The sequence below is a fragment of the Salminus brasiliensis genome, chromosome 23 (genome assembly GCF_030463535.1).
Source record: "Salminus brasiliensis chromosome 23, fSalBra1.hap2, whole genome shotgun sequence".
NCBI lineage: Eukaryota > Metazoa > Chordata > Actinopteri > Characiformes > Bryconidae > Salminus > Salminus brasiliensis.
The window spans coordinates 10,857,694-10,876,913 of NC_132900.1; the positions used below are offsets into that span (position 1 = coordinate 10,857,694).

A 19,220-nucleotide genomic window follows, 5' to 3' on the forward strand; every position below is an offset into this window, starting at 1 on the left:
ACTGAACAGCTCAATTCATACTGTGTACTGCACATATACATGTACTGATCTCTCCATAAGGTGTACTCTTCTCCCACGCGCCAGTTTGCAGAGAGGAACAGCAGAGGTGGAAGCCTTGCATGCGATTGCCCCAAAAGGCTGAAACCAGGGCACTTCTCCAAAGCCCCTCTGAAAGTGAAGGGGAAGGGTGAAGCTCCTGCTTCTACTCACCGGATATCTCCGCCTGCGGGACTCCGTTCAGAGGGAAGCCCTTGGCGTTGTAGAACTGCCGGACGTCCGAGCAGCTCTTCGGCTGCTTGCTGTCCCCGCGTGCCTGTCCGGCGAGCACGCACAGGACGAGAGCCACGCGCAGCAACATCCCGGCCAGCGACGAACGAAGTGAGGCTCCCTAAACGATGACGATCAGCTCCGAGTGTGAAAGGCGGAGAGTATGGGGGGGAAGCGGGGGGCGCTGTCGTGTACCACCGGTCCTGTCCCGTTAAAGGGCATCCACAGGAGAACGAGATCTTTCGTGCCCTCGCGCAGCCTCGCAGAACTGAGAGATGGACCGGGGGAGGGGGGTGAAATTAGGGGGGGTGGAGGAGACGACACACGCACGCACGCACGCGCTTCGTTCCCACGAGTAATTTCCTTGGATCGTCTCGACTTTCCTGGATTGTTTCAGATCCTCTCAACCTGCGAAATAAACGAAAACTTGTTAAATAGAAAAATAAAGGAGGTACAAACGCGTTCACCGTGAAATAAGACGTAAATATGGGCAGCATAAATGAAAAACCCACGGTTAACGGGAGCGAGGTGCTGCCCCGCGCGCCTGCCCTCAGTCCGGGGTTCGGTGACAGCAGCTCCGTGGAAGCTCGCGGCGGCGGCAGCGGCAGCGGCAGCGGGAGCGCGCTGACTGAACTCTCCAAGCACAAGGTACTTTTAGCCATGAAATGAGTCTGAGAGGCAGACTCGCGAGCTGGTGCTCGCGTATCCCCGCCCCCTTCGCACTCTGATAGGCTGGTGTTGACCAAGCCCCGCCTCCCCGGTGCTCTCATAAGCTGGTGGTGACACAGCTCTCCCACTGGTAGAAGTCAGAGCTTCACGGTGTTCAGCAAATCTCCTGCTTTTGTCCATCCGTTCAACAGTGCGCCGTTTCTGGGATTAATTTTTTTATTCTCAGGCTGCTCGAAAGCGACAGTGGCTAGTCTTATCCGTAAAGGGCCGGGGTGTCTGCAGGATTTCGCTCCATACAAGCTGCAGCACACCTGATACTGCATGCTTAATCAGTATCTGAAGCCACGCCAGCCTTTTGAGGAAATGGCTGGACATCCTCTTTTCTAAATCCCAACTTCCGGACATAGTAGCTTCAATCATGAATAATTAGTCATGGGAAGTTAGAGTCAAGATCCCAAACGTTTAAAAGCAACTTGCAGGGTGGGCAAATGTAGTATTAGGGGATTGCCAGTGTGCTGTGAGGAGAAGAGGCTCTCCTAAAAGCTCTGATGGATATATATGGGTATAGCGGCTATACTATGCCAACCATTACGTTACATTATCGGCATTTAGCTGACACTCTTATCCAGAGCGACTTACAAGGTTACTCGTATTACAGAGGAGGGCCAGTGTAGTGTTAGGAGTCTTGCCCAAGGACTCTTATTGGTGTAGTGCAGCATAGTCACCCAGACCGGGAATGGAACCCCAGTCTCCCACGTGGTGTGGTAGCTCACTGGCAGGTAGTGGTGTTATCTGTTGCGCCACACCAACCACACACCTGCATATGGGGGGGTCAACCACCCCCTGCATATTCATTTTTGCCAAGGATGAATAGCACTGTGTCTCTAAGTGACACACTAGATCTTTAAAACGCTATTGGTTCCCTAAGGAACTACACCATATTACAAAAGTATTGAGACACATGCTCATTCATTGTTTCTTTCCAAATCAAGGGTATTAAAATAGTTTATCCAGCTTTTGTTGGAATAACTGTCTCTGCTGTATGAGGAAAGCTTTCTACTAGATTATGGAGAGCACTGCTGTGAGGACTGAATTGATTGCATTTAGTGACAAGAGCATTAGTCAGGTCAGGATGCTGAATGGTCACCACTCACCTTATCCCCAACTCCCCAACTCATCCCAAAAGTATTGGATGGTGCATCACAATTCCTGGGGGGCTTTATACCCCTATAGCCCACTCCTAGCATTAGGCATGGTGCCAAAAGGTTCATAATTATCTGCATCTCCAGAGAGTCCTAATCTATTGGCAGCACTTCTCTACAGAGACTAAACAACTATGACAACATCTATGTCAACTTAAAGTAGCTGAATGCATTTATTAGAAGGGATGTCTGCAAATATTTGGACATGTAGTGTATTTATTCATCCTAACCTACCTTCATCTAGTCAAGCACAGCCCAAACTCCCGGATGTGTTCTTGCTCCACCTGTGTTATTGAGGATGCATCAGGAGGTGACTTGCCAAATATCACAGAATGCTCAGAATGAAATCCGTACAGCATCCTCCTGCCGAACGTGCCAAGCCTGTACCACCGAGTACGCTACTCCAAACTTGGTGCGAGAAAAAGAGCAAAAGAGGACAGTGGGGTCATTCAGGACCAGGGTAGATTGGGAACCAGTAGATTAGACTACTGCTAGTTTCTATGAAGGTCTAGAAGGCATTGGTTCCTCTCTGGCACTATACATAACCTGGAGATCCTGGAGATCTACCAGCCAGCAGAGATTTGCTCAAGTCTCAACCTAACACACCTGATTCAGGTAATGATGGTAGATCTGCAGTGTCAGATTTGCTTTATCGATATGGATCTCTCTGTACTCTGCGTTCATTTTGTTCGTATTTGTGCAAATTTAAAAGCCTACCAATACGGAAGGAACAGAGCAGTACCACTGGATATCATGGGGGCTGTGGAGCCTATAGTTGAAGGAAAACATGGCCGCTGCTATATTGACACGGCAGAAAATAAACTTTTTACACTGTTTACAGCCATTTACACTGCTGCTGCTTTATTTGTTTTGTCAGAAGTACTTTCTTATGACCTCCTCCACCGTTGCCATGTTTGGCGTTGTCAGAAACTTTGAAATAGTCCAAAAACATCTGTAACCTCTAATCTAACCTTTGTTGCAATTGCAATAAGACTGCAATAAGAACATATCGTTGATAGTAATCCTTAATACATACCGTAAAACCACATAATCTGTCTGGAGTGTACATTAATTAATCACGACTACATAGAATTACATTTAATACTGCAAAAAGGATCATCATTTAGATGCATCTGGTCAAATCTTATATTTAGTAAAAAAAATGATTTTGATGATTTTGGAGGCTGGCCTTTTCATTTGAAAAAATTAACCTGAAAAGTCAAGTCAGTTCAACAACTGGAACAAACTGGTATTTTATTGGAATTTTACCATTTTGAATGTTTAAAGTTGTGCAGCGTTTTTTATGATGCCAATGGAGAATTCCCGGGCCTCATTGTGATCCATGCCCAGCAGCCACATGAATTGCCATGGCATTACTGGAATACCACAGTGCAGTGTGATGGCATTTGTCAATATTTTATCCACAAATATGTTTTAAACATATGATAAAGTATCTAATTGTGTGTTTCTTTAAAGAGTGGCTTTTGTTATGATGAATATGAGTTTCTGGACACAGCCACTGATGGCAAAACATGGGAAACTTGTACTTTCTGGTTGGAGTGTTCCATGCCAGTGCCAGTCATTGTCCTTCACTCTTAAAGATAAAGGTGCTACAAATGAATCTTTGAGTGATGCCATAGAAGAATCACTTTTCTCAACAGTGGTGGTTGGTGTGATGCAACAGAAAGCACCACTACCTGCCAGTGAGCTACTATGCCATGTGGGAGATTGGGGTTCGATTCCTGGTCTGGGTCACTATGCAGCGCTACACCAATAAAAGTCCTTGGGCAAGACTCCTAACACTACATTGGCCCACCCTTTTATATGTAACCTCTGGATAAGAGCATCAGCTAAATTATGTAAATGTAAATGTCATAGGGATATGTGAGTGTGAAGAACTTTTAAAAGACCCCAAAATGTTTTTTTTTTATGGAACCAGAAGTGTTTTTTCTATGGTATTGCTCAAAGAACATTTAATTTTTTAATTTATTGCATAAATTCAAGCGATGTTTTCACTTCTTTCCTACACTAGTGCCATATGTTAGCTAAGATTAGCAAAAGATCCAGGATCATCAGTATGAACAACTGAACCCAAGTAAAGTTATTGAGGAGTGTAGATACTTCGTCAAGGTCTGGATGACGACCCAAACTGTCATCCTCAGCTGAGAGGAAATTGGTTGAAATGGTCAGGAACAAACCAAGAACCACTAAAACACAGGGCTGCTATGAACTGGAAACTACTGGAACACCGGCGTCTACAGTCAAGCAAGTTTTACATCAACATGGACTGAGAGGCTGCCATCCAAGAAGGAAGCCCCTGCTCCAAAGATGACACCTTCATGCTTGACTACAGTTTGCAACCGACCACATGAACAAAGAAAATGCCTCTTGGAGGAACATTTTAGGGTCAAATGAGACAAAGCCTGAGTTGTTTGGCCACAATGACCAGAAGTATGTTTGGAGGCGTAAAGAGTGAGACATTCAACCCCAAGATCACTGTAGGCCTACCAACTGTTATGCATGGTGGTGCCAATGGAAAGGGTGCATTTCACAAAGTTGATGGAATAATGAAGAAGGAGGACTACCTCAGGATTCTTCAGCATAACCTCAAACCATCAGTTATACAGCTGAAACTCAGACCCAGCTGGATGTTCCAACAAGACATTAGGCATGAATAAGAACTTTTCAACACAGCCTTTTCCTGTCACAATTTCTACCTTGTGGCACGCCCCCTTATCCCTTTGGTATTCCCACCACTCCGAAGGCCAAAGACCCATATATCCATGCCTCATTATTTAGCTCTGAAGTCTTTCTTCTGTTCTCGTCAGGAGGACTGGGAGGGAGGGCGAAAGCTCAATCAACGGGGCATTGAGTTCACTTGTTGACCTTCCAACAAGAAGGGATGTCAAACCTCTTCTGCAGCCAGTACTTGAGATTGGTTTAGGTTCCTGAGGGCCTGATAAACCGCCTCTTCCTGAAGACGGGGCAGCTAGCCCCTGTGGCTTTATGGAAATATGGTGATTTTGATTGGATTTGGGCAGCTTGAGCCCTGATTATCAGACTCTGTGGATGCACTGGTCTTGCACAGGGAGGAATGATGGAGTCCAACGAAAGATATTTATGTGGGAAAATAAAAGCATGGGGAAAAATCACTCTCTGTCAAAGGGGTTCTATCCACTCAAAAAAATAAAGGTGCCGGAAAGGTTTGGTGGAAGAAGCAGAACTTCAGAGAACTCCCACATAATGTCATACAAGTTTGAGGAGAACTCATGAATTGGTACAGAATCTTTAATGGTTTGAGATTATAAAAAATGAGTAGTTCCTTCAAGAACTACTCATAACCCCTAGGTTACTTCAGGAACCTAGAGGCTCCTCCAAGCACTTCACAATTTTCTTAGAAATGCCTGCAAGAAAGTCTGGTTCCTCAAAGAACCCATTTGTTCCTAGAGGATCTTTAGACTTCTATATTTGGATATCAAACTATGAGAACCTTCTGGAATTTTTCACACCGAAAATTAACTTATTATAATAAAATAAAATATATAATAAAATAAACTAATAGCTCTTTGCAAAAAATGAGTTCCTCTAAGAACATTTTCTTAGGCTCCTCCACAGTATCAAATTAAATAATCTCCAAAGGTTCCCTAAGCATCTTGTCCTTTTTTACAGTGCACATTTATCTCTTTACAAATATGTTTCTTTATGAAAATAAAATTGGTTATTCGACATAGCAGTCACAAAACACAATGTCAGACATTTGGCCATTTGCATAATACCAAAGTTCTGTGAGTTCTAACAATAACTCTTTGATCTCATATTTCATATTTAGTGATGTCTAGGGGCCTTAAACTCAGGGTGTCTTCTATGGTCATGTTGCCAAATACACTTTTTGGGGCTGCATAGAAGCATTTCCAAATATGATATCTTATCACAACTATATACAATTAAATTATTCACCCCACTGCAAATTAGGGTTCTTAGCAAAATCTACAAACTTTCAGCTGTTTGCAAAAAACAAACAAACAAGACCAATTTAAACAGCTCATCATAACTTATATAAGAACTTTCTCCAAACTCAACACAAAATGCCTAGGAAAAAGTCTAAGAATAATTCAACCCCATTTACTAGAGTCGTTAACACTTAGCAGAGCATCTATTTGCTATTATGACTTGCTGCAAATGTGACATCAGCTTCTAGCAGCTTTCCTGAAGGATCTTAGCCCAATTTTCTATGGGGTTCAAAGCGACTGTGACAACCACTCCAGAATCATCCAGGACTTTTTCTGAAATCAGGCCTTGGTGGACCTTGAGGTATGCTTGGGATCATGGTCCTGTTGCAAGGTCCAGCGACACTCGAGCTTTAGCTTCCTCACAGAAGGAATGATGATTTCTCTTTTGGATTTTCTGATTCTTCATTGACTCCATCTTGCACTGCAGACACTTCCAGTGCCAGAGGAACTAAAGCAGTCCCCAAGAATCATTGAGCCACTGCCATCCTTCACTGTTGGCACAGTGTTCTTTTCAGCACATGCTTCATTCTCCCTCCTCCAGACATACCGCTGCTGATCCATAGGCACGAAGAAAGGTCCAGTTTTCTTTAATTGCTCCACAGAACAGAATCCCAAACGTCTGTGGCTTATTTTTACGTTTGTGAGCAGATTGGAGCCAACTTGTCTTGTGCTTTTGGGCCAGCAGAGGTGTAAGGACATGGAGACCTTCAGTGCTTCATATGCGCCTTACTATACAAACTGAAACCTCAGGGCCTGCTGCCACCAAATCCTGCTGCAGGTCTGGTTTTTGACCACATGTCTCCTCAGAAAACTGTCTGCAGCACTAATTTGCATGGGGGGTTGAACAATTTCGATTACAACTGTATGACAGGTTCTTTGCCACGGAACCAAAGAATCACTAAAGCATTCAAATGCCAGTACCAAAACAAAAGCTGAAGAACCCATTTTTTCAGAGTGTAGACGTCGTGTTCAGCTGTACCCAGTCCTCAGTGGACAGGTCGCATCCTGACAAGCTTCAAAGGTGCCATAAATTACTGAGCACGTCCCTGCTTGCCCTGCATCTACTTATACTCAACCAACCACACCTTGCCTCAGTGGCCTCTGTGATTCTAAACTGAAGGCTTCCACACTTTCTGCTGGACAAATACAGTAGGAAGCATTGCATTACCTTAAAAGGAACAAACAGTAGTTTGGATGACAGATACAAGGCCGGAAATGAGGCAGTAACATTTTTAAGTGAGAAAAATATGTGTGAAGAAAAAAGAGAAAGAGAGAGACAGAGAGGGAAAGCAAGGCACAGAGATGAACAGGATGTTGGTAAGAACAGCAGGACATTTAATGACGCACTCTGAAGCGGAGGGTGGGGGAAAAAGCACATACAGTACATAGATGTTATACTTACATAACACCGCCACACAGTGACACTGGTCGCCAGGAACATTTATGTGAGAAAAGTGTGTGCGTACATCATGGGTGTGTGTGAAACATACAAAGTCTTTTTCCATCCTCATGCTTGGGATTGGTCAGTTTCTTATGTCACCAAGGACACAGTCTCCAGAGATCCATCACAAGCATATCTGAAGGTCCGTTTTTACACCATTACAAATACGTATATCAAAGTATTTGAGCTAATATTTGAAAAGGAGCCTAAGGATTACATCAGAATGGAGACTAGGTTTATCGGCCTCACAGCCTCATACTCTATCCCCAGACAATGACTGAAACGAGTCATCCAGACAGTCAATCTAGACAGGCACACACACCAATATCCAACTATTCAAATGAGTGTCTAAAGCTAAATCCTGCATTTTGATGCTCCACTGACTATAATAGGGAGAATGGCGTCTCTGTCACTGCCTGTCCGAGTCTGGAACGCCAGGTGTGGTCTAGAGTGTTATAAAGCCCCCCAGCATTGAGCTGTGAAGTAGTGGAACGGTGTTCTCTGGAATGATGGTTGGTGCTTTATCCAAACTTTTTTGGGATGAGGTGGGGAGTTGGGGATGAGGTGGGGTGGTGATCTTCCAGCATCCTGAACTCACTAACATTCTTTGACTGAATGCAATCAGATCCTCACAGCAATGCTCCAAATAGCAGAAAGTCTTCCCTGGATAGTAGAGACACTTACTCCAACAAAAGCCCTTGAATTAATACCCTTAATTTCGCTAGAAACCATGCATGGGCAGGTATCCCAATACTTTTGTCCATACAGCATGCGTTACATTTACATTTACACAACAGTTCTCCTGCCTCCGTCGCCACTGCACTTGCATCGCTGTCCACAATTTTCTCCATTTTTTTCAAGACATGAGTAGCTCCTCCCTTTTTGTTGTTTGCAATGCATTGTGGATAGTAGTGCTCATCAAAACCATACTCAAAAACCTAATCTCACATAATGCTGCTTTGCACAGAGTTAGTCAGCCAGACCAAGGCTGTGTCTCAATTGCCCAATTGTTCTACACACGAATTCTACAAGCTATGCACTATATACAGTGCCAGTCAAAAGTTTGGACACACCTTAAATTCAGTGTTTTATTATTATTTGAAAACATTTCTGCATCATAGATTAATACTAAAGTCATTCAAACTAAAAAAATGTATGGAATTACTAAGTAAACAAAAAATGTTAAACAAACCAGAACATGTTTTAGATCTTAGATATTTTAAAATAGGCACCTCTTGCTTAGATGACAGCTTTGCACATCTTGGCAGTTTCTCAGTCAGCTTAATGAGGTAGTCACCTGGAATGGCCTTCAGTTAACAGCTGTGCTTCGTCAAGAGCTAATTACTTGAATTTCTTGCCCTCTTAATGTGTTTGAGACCATCAGCTGTGTTGTGAAGAGGTAGAGTTGGTAAACAGCGAATAGTCCTATTTGAGTAATGTTCTAATCCATATTATGGCAAGAACTCCTCAACTAAGTAAAGACAAACGAGAGTCTGTCATTACTTTAAGAAATGAAGGTCAGTCAATGTGAAAAATGTTAAGAACTTTGATAGTATTCTTAAGTGCCTTCGCAAAGCTTATCAAATTGGCTCTCATCAGGACCGCCCCAGGAAAGGAACACCAAGAGTTACCTCTGTTGCACAGGAGAAGTTAATCATAGAGTTACTAGCCTCAGAAATCGCAAGTTAACAAGAAATCACAAGATTATTTGGTTTACTACGTGATTCCTTATGTGTTCCTTCATAGGCTGGACAACTTTAGTATTAATTTACAATTTAGGGGAAATGAAAAAACATTGAATGAGAAGGTGTGTCCAAACATTTGACTGGTACTGTACATTAGTCTTAATAGTGAGTATTTGGCAAGTTAGTACATAAAATGAGTAGCTCCTCCCTTTTTAGTTGTTTGCATTACATTGTGGATAGTAGAGCTCATCGAAACCATACTCAAAAACTGAGCAGTTCTGAGGATGCATCATGGATTTACTCAAATATCACAATATGACAAACAGAAGTATGGCAACTCCAGATTTTTTCTCTTAGAAAACAGGTAAGCCTAAAGTGTCTGGTAAAGTAAGCAAGCTTGCTAACTAGCTACACTATTTAGGCAAAAGTATTGGGACATCTGCTCATTCATGGTTTCTTTTAAAATCAAGGGTATTAAAAAGAGTTTATCCTGCTTTTGTTTGAGTAACTGTCTCTACTGCACTATTCAGTGACAAAAGCATTAGTGAGGTCAGGATTTTGGATGATCACCCACCTCATCCTAACTCCCCAACTCATCCCAAAAGTATAGACAGGTTTCTCTGCAATGTCATCACAGAGATGCGTGCACAACCAGGAGGCAGACAGCCCCAGAAAGTAAACAGAAAGCAACACTCTTCACACTTGACAGCAACAGCAACAATGAGCTGTTGTTGCAGTAAACGTATGGATGGAAAATGTTTAATATTCTGAGGGTATGCCATCCTTTTATCAAAAATCCTAGAAAGCTGGAAAGCAAAACAAACAAAGAGATGCAAAATCAACATTGATTACAGCAGCTGACTAACAGTACAAGCTAATCAGTTAATGCATATGCGCCCAGTAATATTGGAAAACAGGAAACCTGTCTATTGGATGGAGCACCATCCATCATTCCAGAGAACACAGTTCCACTGCTGCACAACTCAATGCTGGGAGGCTTTTCACACCTCTAGCCCACGCCTGGCAGTAGGCATGGTGCCATTAGGGTTAAGGTTTATCTACGATAGACAGTCCTATTCTATTGGCAGTCCTTCTCTACAGGGACTAGACAAGGTGTGTGTGTGTGCATTTGCACATCTGTGTCAGCAATGGGTGCAACTTGCTGCTTAAAGTAGCTGAATGCATTAATTAGAAGGGGTGTCCACAAACATATGGCCATACAGTGTAATTGTCTTTCTTTAATGTTTATTTAACCACAGACTTATTGGCCTTATCAAACCTTTTCTTTAATATTTTTGAAGGGTAACAGGGCTCTAGGCAAGCTACTGTGTCAGAGGCCCGAAATGTGGTTGCATGCTCTTGCTGACACAGATCATCAATCGTGCACATGAGCCTAAGGTCACCATGTCAAATGCTCCCCAGCTTTGGACAGTGAGGCAGTGGAACTGTGCTCTGTGGCTTGTTAGAACAGCTGACAGTCAAAATGCCAGATTTCAGACCACTTATGGCACTGAGAACCGCTCCAGCGAATGCACTGACAAGAAGCTTTGACCAGTAGCTGTTTTAAAAGTGTGACTAATCTAAACAGTGCTTAATTGCACTTAAACCGTCAGCTCCAGAGCTATTTGCGGAGTGAACACCGGCGGATGGAAACAGAGTGATTTCCTTCTGACAGCTAAGCTACTGAGGAGTGGAATGAGGCTGAGGAATTGGACTGGTCTGTCGTTTACAAAAACAGAACGATAGAGATATTTCATCTATTTTTGGACCTAAACTCATCCAGAAAGAACAGGAATTTCGGATGGAAAGTCTCAGTGTCTGATTCAAACCCTCAAAAATTGACAAATCACCTGGAAACTCCATAAAAATAGAAGTTTTCCCATCAAAAAGGAATGATGGAATATCTTTAAGTGGTCATTGTAGGCCCGGGCCCAGTGGAAGAGAAGGCCTGAAGACAGTGGACTCACTTCCAGACGTTTCCAGCTCCCAGAAGCAGCAGATTTACTCCAGACAGGTCTACTGAAGTCTTGCTACACTTGACCATGAAAGAGCCGCCTTCCTAATGAGGAACAGGTGTGTGTGTGTGTGTGTGTGTGTGTGTGTGTGTTTTTAATGGTCTAAGAGTCATGCGTTTTTACTAGCATCCACATGCCACTGTTGTGGTGCTGGTCTCCTGAACCCACTGTAGCCCTATCGTATTAGGAACAGAATGTAAAAAGCATATAATAACTATAAAGATACTAAAACAAGTCTTAGATGTACACTATATGGACAAAAGTATTGGGACACTTGCTCATTCACGGTTTCTTTTTAATCAAGAGTATTAAACAAGAGTTTGTCCTGCTTCTGTTGGAGTAACTGGCCCTACTGCCAAGGGAAGGCTTTCTATTAGATTCTGGAGCATCCATCGCTGTGAGGATTTGATTGCATTCAGCGACAAAAAGTCAGAATTTTGTATGATCACCACCCCAGCTCATTCAGAACACCCCAACTCATTCCAAAAGTACTGGATGGAGCACCATCATTCCTTTATACCCCTCTAGCCAGTGCCTGGCATTAGGCACGCTGCCATGGGTTTATCTGCAATATGTTTATATGCTCAAGAGAGTCCTACTGGCAACACTTCTCTACAGGGACTAGACAAGCTGTGTGTGTACTTTCATTAGAAGGGGTCTCCACAAACATCTGGACAAAAGAGAAGTGTGTGGGAATATATTTATGAAATAATTGGGGTGCCTGGTAACTTTTTGGGGTTGTTAGCTAAATTAGCCTTATTTGGTCAAATTGGTTGGCTGATTGATTCCCATCTGGCAAATGTGGAAATCATGTAAATATGTATTTTGGCCACACCACTTCTTTAAGGTGCATCCATTGCTGACAACTGGACGACACACAGCCTGTATGAGCTCCACATGGAAGTGTAAAAGATGCTCTAGAGAAACCTAAAGTCATTGTGATCAATATCAAGCACTGGGAAAAGGAGTGCAATTGTGTTCTCTGGAGTGAGGGAGCTTCAACAAATACCTTTGGAATGAGTTGAAGGCCATGTGTTATCCAGAAGTAATAATCCAACATCAATACCTGGCCTCACTCGTGCTCTTGTGGCTGAATGCAATCAAATCCTCACAGCATTGTTCCAAAATCTAGTGAAAAGACTTCATGGAAGAGTACAGGCCTAACCTCACTATGCCCAATGCCAAGGGTCAGATAGAGGGATATAAAGCCCCCCAGCAGTTGAACTAGTCACTAGAGTGATGGAGGGTCCTTCAGTACCGTTGGGATGAGATGGAGTGAGGTTTTGGTTGCAGAACTAATCTTCCATCATCAGCACTTGACCTCACTCATGATCTTGTGGTTGAATGCAGTCTAATCTTCACAGCAATGTTCCAAAATCTAGTGTAAAGCCTTCCTGGAAAAGGATAGGCCTAACATCACTGCACCTAATGCTAAGGGCCCTAGCATTGAGCTCTGAAGCGAGGAGCTCCATTCAACACCTGTGGGATGAGATGGAGTGGAGGTTTCTGATTCAGAACTACTCAGTCAGCATTAGTACCTGACCTCATGCATTCTGTGGTGGTTGACTGCAAGGAAATCCTCACAGCAATGAAAAGTAGAGGCAATCGTAGCTCAATGAAGCAAACAGCGCAATACTCTCTGGAACAACTCTACATATAAGCGTAAGAGGTAAAACAAGGACACACACACACACATGGAGACACACCCATACCAGTAACCCATACCATAACACACTTAGCTTTTCACAGTCTTGACACCAAGGCTGAAATAATTGATAGAGATAATCCATAGATTTTTATTCCTGCCAACTGCCTTTTTCACTTTCTGGTGGGAGGATGCTGCATAACGTCACAGTGCTAACCCACCCTAATCTCAGATTTATTAGACTAATCTCTAGATTACACGCCTGAAGTTTAGCCTCTGGGACTTCTTCCATACAGTGGAAATGAGATTTACACAGGATCAAGAACACTTCACTGTGTCTCAACAAGTGTCTGACACGTTCTAGCACTGCACAGTTAATCGTTTGCTTATTCATTTGGCAACCAGAGTGCGCATTACAGGTGGCTTTGAGGAGCCTCAAAAAACGTTAGAGGTGGAGGGAATTGCATGCAGTACGCAACTTATATTAAACGTTTAAAGCACAATATACAATAGATCAGCATGGTTTACAGAAACACCCCTACTGTGAGCCATGCCATTTCTGTTGCCATTTCTGTTGACAATCTTGCCTTATTTTATTTTATTATGCAACATTTAGTTCTGGCCTCACAATTTGATTGGTTGAGAAGCTTTTTCACACTAAATTGATGATTCCACTGAAGCGTTGACAGCAGTTGTAAAGGCAGAGCTCAGCCAAAGAGACAAGCCCTAATAGACAAGTCTTTTTTTAATCGCCAGCCAAGCAGTAATGTCCGGTCACAGAAGACCAGGCTCCAAACTGAAGGTCAGATTACTATTTTAGTGTCTCAATAATGCACTTTTTTCAGCTTTTTCTGGCTGCTGCTCTTGCGCAGATCTTCACATCAAAGGGGGGCTTTCCCTACTAGCAAATTGACCCTCCTACATTCAGGCCGTAGCCAGCAAACTCCAAGTTTACATTTCAACCAGTGGCTGGTCTCCTCATTTATAACATCTCTGAACTTGATACTTGGACAGTTCTTTGGCTCTATCCAACGATCTACTGCAACCAAATCACAGCTTGCATGACATCCCATTCTAAATCCATAGGCATTACTATAGAGTTGGTCTTTCCTTTCCAGCTACTATAACAGCTTCCACTCTTCTGGCAAGAATTTCTATGAGACTCAGGAGTTTTTACAGTGGTAAGTTTTGCCCATTCATCCATAAGAGCATTTGTGAGATCAGACACTGATGTTGGACGAGAGGGCCTGGCCTCGCAGTCTCTGTTGTACTTCATCCCAAAGGTGTTCAATGAACAGTTGATGATGGAATATCTAGGAGAGAAGAAATTTCACCAACTGACCTGTTGCAATGGTGGCATCCTATTACAGAGCTTTTTAGACTGACCCATTCTTTCACTAATGTTTGTAGAGGCAGACTGCATGGCCAGGTGCTTGATTTTATACACCTGTGGTGGTAATTGGTAATTAATGAAACACCTGAATTCAATGATCAAAAGAGGTGTGTCCTGATACTTTTGTCCATTTTTGAAATCAAAAACCCAGGCAATCATTTGCCACCTAGTTAGTTGTGTAAGTTACTTTGGCAGAGCTTGAATGTAACTCTAGCTAGTCAATAACATTAGCTGGCAAACTACCGCACTTTTAGCAGAGTTACCTTTGTGCCGGCTATTGCCACTATTAGTAAAAAAGAGCATCAGGTTCTTTAAATCTAATAAGTGCTGGGAAAACATTAATGGGTTTCATGAGTTTTTGAGACAGTACATGCTTGTGTTTGTTATATATTACATTGCAAATATGTCCTGTACAGAACTCCAGAATGTCACTGTATAATACGCACTCTGTTTGTGACAGAATTATTGATGTATTACAGTGTTATGTGTCAAAACAACCCAAGAGAGTGAAAGAGAGAGAGAGAGAGAGAGAGAGAGAGAGAGAGAGAGAGAGCGAGAGAGACTTGTAATGTTTTTCCCTGTGCTGCTTATTAGCTAAGCACCAAAGGATGTGAGTGTGCAAAATAGTGCTATAAGGGTCATATGTTTCTCAGCCCCCTACTAGACCAGCTTAATTATGTTCCCACAGTCTGTGTGTGGGTGTGTGTCCCGTTCAAGACTACTCTCGACAGACTTATCAGCCGACCCGCGTCTTCTGTCCATTTCTTTTTTTTCTGTCTTCTTTCTTCCCCACATAGTTTGGCATGCAGCTTCACACCAAGATCTCCACAGTAATTCTGAAACACTGGGGGGGAAAAGGGGAGGAAGTGATAGAGCAAGAGCGAGAGGGAGACTGATGGTTGGAGGTAGAAAAAGTAGAACCAAAATAAGAAGGTGAGAGAGAGAGAGAGAGAGAGAGAGAAGCTCTGTTGAAGTACTGCTTGTACCATAGCCTCACCAACTCACCCTCAGAGGAATCCCTACACCACTTTCAGCCGTCATCTTTAAAACGGTCCCATTCACGCCAGTGAAGTTTGTGAGCTCTTGGAAGAGTTAGGGATTGAGTCACGGAAAATATAGACTTTGGCAGCAGAACTTCCCAGAGTGCTTTGCGATTTGACACAGTTCTCTTTTCAAACTGGTGGACCTAGCTACACTATGACCTCTTTTACACCTGGTCATGCCAAGTGTCAGGATTAGGCCCTACAGTATACTCTCACACTTTCCGCCTGCGTCGCTTAAATAGCAACAGTGCTTGTGAATATACCTACGCCGATGGGTGTGGTCATCTCGAAATGGGGAGTGTTCAGGTCAATTTCTGGCATATTGCTACCCTGGCAATGGAAAACACAGGTGCGCCACTGACTGAAAACAACCTAGGCAGACGCCAACAGTCAGGCATTCATTACTATCTAGGCAGTGAATTGCGTGCCCAACGCGTGATGTACACCCCTGCTTGTTACGCACACATGGACACGCAGCAGTGCACAAACCCATAGCGCGTGCCAGTTGGCAGCTGTGCTGACCTCTACATCAATAATAAACAAAATACAAAATAAAAGAACATTATTCTCGAGGCGAGGCGCTCCACCGCTTCAGCATGCCTTCCCAGACTGTGCACAAAATAAATAGCAGTCCCACAAAGTCAGACCGCACCTGGCTCTTAAAGGGAATGGCAAATGACACACTGATTGGTTTATTGCACGTTACGCCCCAAAACACACCTATGATTGATTAAGAGACTTAGACTTAACATGACTTTTGCGCATTTCGAGCCGTGCAAGACGTACCTTTCCTGACACACTGACACACCCTAAATCATGCAGCATGGTGCGCAGTGGACAGCTCGCCTGTAGGTCACTAAAATAGGGCCCTATATCTGGATAAGGCCAAGCCACATAAATGCAAATGCAAATGTAAACACATCCAAGATTCAACTCATTTTAACCAGGTACAGATCCGATCACTCAAACCACTTCAGGAGGTGGTCTGAGACGCATTTGAACCACCATGATATAGCAGTGTAAACACATCCATCTCTCCAAGACACATTCCACAACCAAACCCCCTCCCAGTACAACCAGAAACACCAGTAATAATTACTGCACGATAAGTGAATTTGAATATTTTGTCCCAGACTGCTTCCAGATTTCAGTCGGATTAACTGGAGATGCATTTGACTACTTAGTATAAATGCATGTGGCTGAAATCTTACCAGGATACAGTCTAGATACTAGTCACATGAAGTGGTCAGGTGTAAACAGGGTCAATACGTCTGAAAGTGCATAGATACCAATCCACTGTTTCTTCTGAAATCAAGGTTATTAAAAGGTATTTTAACCCACCTCTGATGCTGTAACAGCTTCTATTCTTCTGGGAAGGCTTTGCACTAGATGTTGGAACATTACTGTGTGGATATGATTGCATTCAGCCACATTAGGGAGCATGATATTGCAGGGAGCATCAGGTACTGATATTGGATGATTCGTTCTGGATCACAAATCCAACACTCCAACTCATGCCAAAGTATACTTGCTGGAGCGCGGTCACTTCGGAGAACATGTATATGTATACATGTATACTTTTACACTTGGCACTGGGTTAAACTCACCATATTCTTTATAATTGCTGTATTTTGCTAAAATATGTATAGCAACATGCAGATTACATTAGGATTTTCACTGATAAACAAGAGGAATACACCTAGGCAAGTATTGGGACACCTACACATTACACCTACAGGAGCGTTTATGACATCCATTTCTAAACCCATAGGCATTAATAAGGAGCTGCTCCACCCTTGCAGGTCTAACAGCAGGTTTGCATCTCTGCAGTTATAGACAACTTTACGCACTATATGCCTCAGCACTCAGTGACCCCGCTCTGTAACTCTTCATGGTCTTTTTATGAGTTGCTGCACTTCCTAAACGCTTTCACTTTACAAAACATCACTCCCAGCTGATGGAGGGGAAAAATTGGCCAATGGTGGCGTCCTACTACAGTACCATGCTGAAATTCAGTGAACTCTTCAGAACCACTAATGCCTGTAAAGGCAGACTGGATTTTATACATCTAAACACACTAAATGAAAGACCTGAGTTCAACGATTAAGAGAGGTGTGTCCCAAAACTTTTGTCTATATTGTGTAAATATATGCTGTCGCTGCTCCTTGATAGTACGTTTTATTAGGTTTCATGAGAATGTGGTCACCTACTTTTACACACTACATTTCTGTAGGTTACTGCCTACCAATGTTGCCCCACTCCCTTATCTGACCAAATCTGCATCCCTGCCTCCTGCAGACAGCTGCTTGCGTGACATGCTATGCCTTTCTGCGCCAAGAGGACATGTTAAAAACAGTATTAAAATAAGGAGAGAGAGAAAGAGAGAGAGAGAGACAGAGAGAGATAAGGATGTGACCTGCTTACAGTTTCTCACAAGCTGTCTGCCATCCTCGCACATTGCTAATAGTATATTGACATTTTGACGAATGGATGGCTCATCACATTTTTCAAAACGTGTTGTAGAAATTTCGACAAAAACGAGGATTTATAACGGATCCGCCAATGAAAAACAATCCATCTCTAGCCAGTCCTGAACATATATCTCAGTAATGGGGCAGCAATTTCCACAAAGCAGGATAAAAACTCCTGTCACCGCGTTATAATGCAGTGACGCTAATTTGCTTGGCCGGTATCCCTCAGTTTAATAATAAGCAGCTTTGGAGAAAGCTTGTTCTTTTGGACAGAGCAGCACGAGCAGCAAGCATCCCTAGCAGTAAATCAGAGCAATAAACACAAACCACGCATTCGGACAAAATCGGTTTGGCGCTCGCGCATTCGCACCAGCCGGAGTGGCCAAAGCAAATCTCTCGAGATAATGACCTCAGGAGCTAGGCTCAGCCAAGTTGCTTTTCTGAGAGATAGAGGAATGTGATGATTACACATGATGTGGGTTAAAAGTAAGACTTCTCCCTAAATAGCTGAAGTGGCTAACAGTGATGGCTGAGGACAATTGAGACTGTTGAGCACTGCTGATTTCCTTTTCTAATGCTAGCATCCAAGCTAACATGTCCATGTGGGGCCTGTATGGGTAGCCCAACTGGGAACCAGGGAGGTTTGTCCTCAGGTTCCATGTTGGCCCCACATAGGGACGCCCACCAGGGTCCAGGAGGGGTTAAGCATGGGCCCCAACTAGGTTGTACACTGCAGATGGGGGCCTAGATGGGACCAATGTGAGATTATGGTGGGCTGTAATGATGGGTTTGGGAAGCCTAACTGGGTGCAAGTGAAAACGAGCCCACCATGCCCACCTGGAACCCACCTAGCCCACGTTCCACCATTAACCATGTTGGCTGGGATGGCTTTGTAATTTTAATTAACATTCTATGAGGGCCACTCATGATACACACATATGGACAAATATGGACAAAAGTATTGGGACACCTGCTCGTTTGCTGTTTCTTGTGAAATCAAGGGTATAAAAATGAGTTTATCCTGCTTTTGTTGGAGTAACTATCTCACTGTCCAGGAAAGGTTTTCTACTAAATTTTGGAACATTGCTGTAAGGGTTTGATTGTATTCAGTGATGACAGCATTAGTGAGGTCAGGATGTTGGAACGGATGATCACCACCCAACCTCAACCCCAACTCCCAAACTCATCCTTAAGCGGAGCATCATTGGTCCAGAGACCACAGTTCACTGCTTCACAGTTCAACACTTTGGGGGACTTTGTACCCATCTAGCCCACATCTGGTATTAGGGAGAGTGCCAATATGTTTTTGTTGATCTGCTATAGAGAGTCCTATTCTTTTGACAGTACTTCTATACAGTGACTAAACAAGCTGTGTGTGT

The 19,220-nt window shown here is 43.3% G+C and overlaps 1 protein-coding gene across 1 annotated transcript in view; it reads right to left on the reverse strand.

Moving 5' to 3' along the window:
- The window catches only part of gpc1b (glypican 1b), a 109,459-nt gene extending 108,543 nt beyond the window's left edge, over window positions 1–916 (reverse strand). Inside the window, exons 1-2 of the mRNA XM_072668612.1 lie at window positions 780–916; window positions 211–675 (exon numbers count right to left, since the gene is read on the reverse strand). Coding sequence (XP_072524713.1) covers window positions 211–358 — 148 coding nt within the window. The 5' untranslated portion in view covers window positions 359–675; window positions 780–916. The remainder of the gene's footprint in view (window positions 1–210; window positions 676–779) is intronic.
- Window positions 917–19,220: the final 18,304 nt, after the last annotated feature.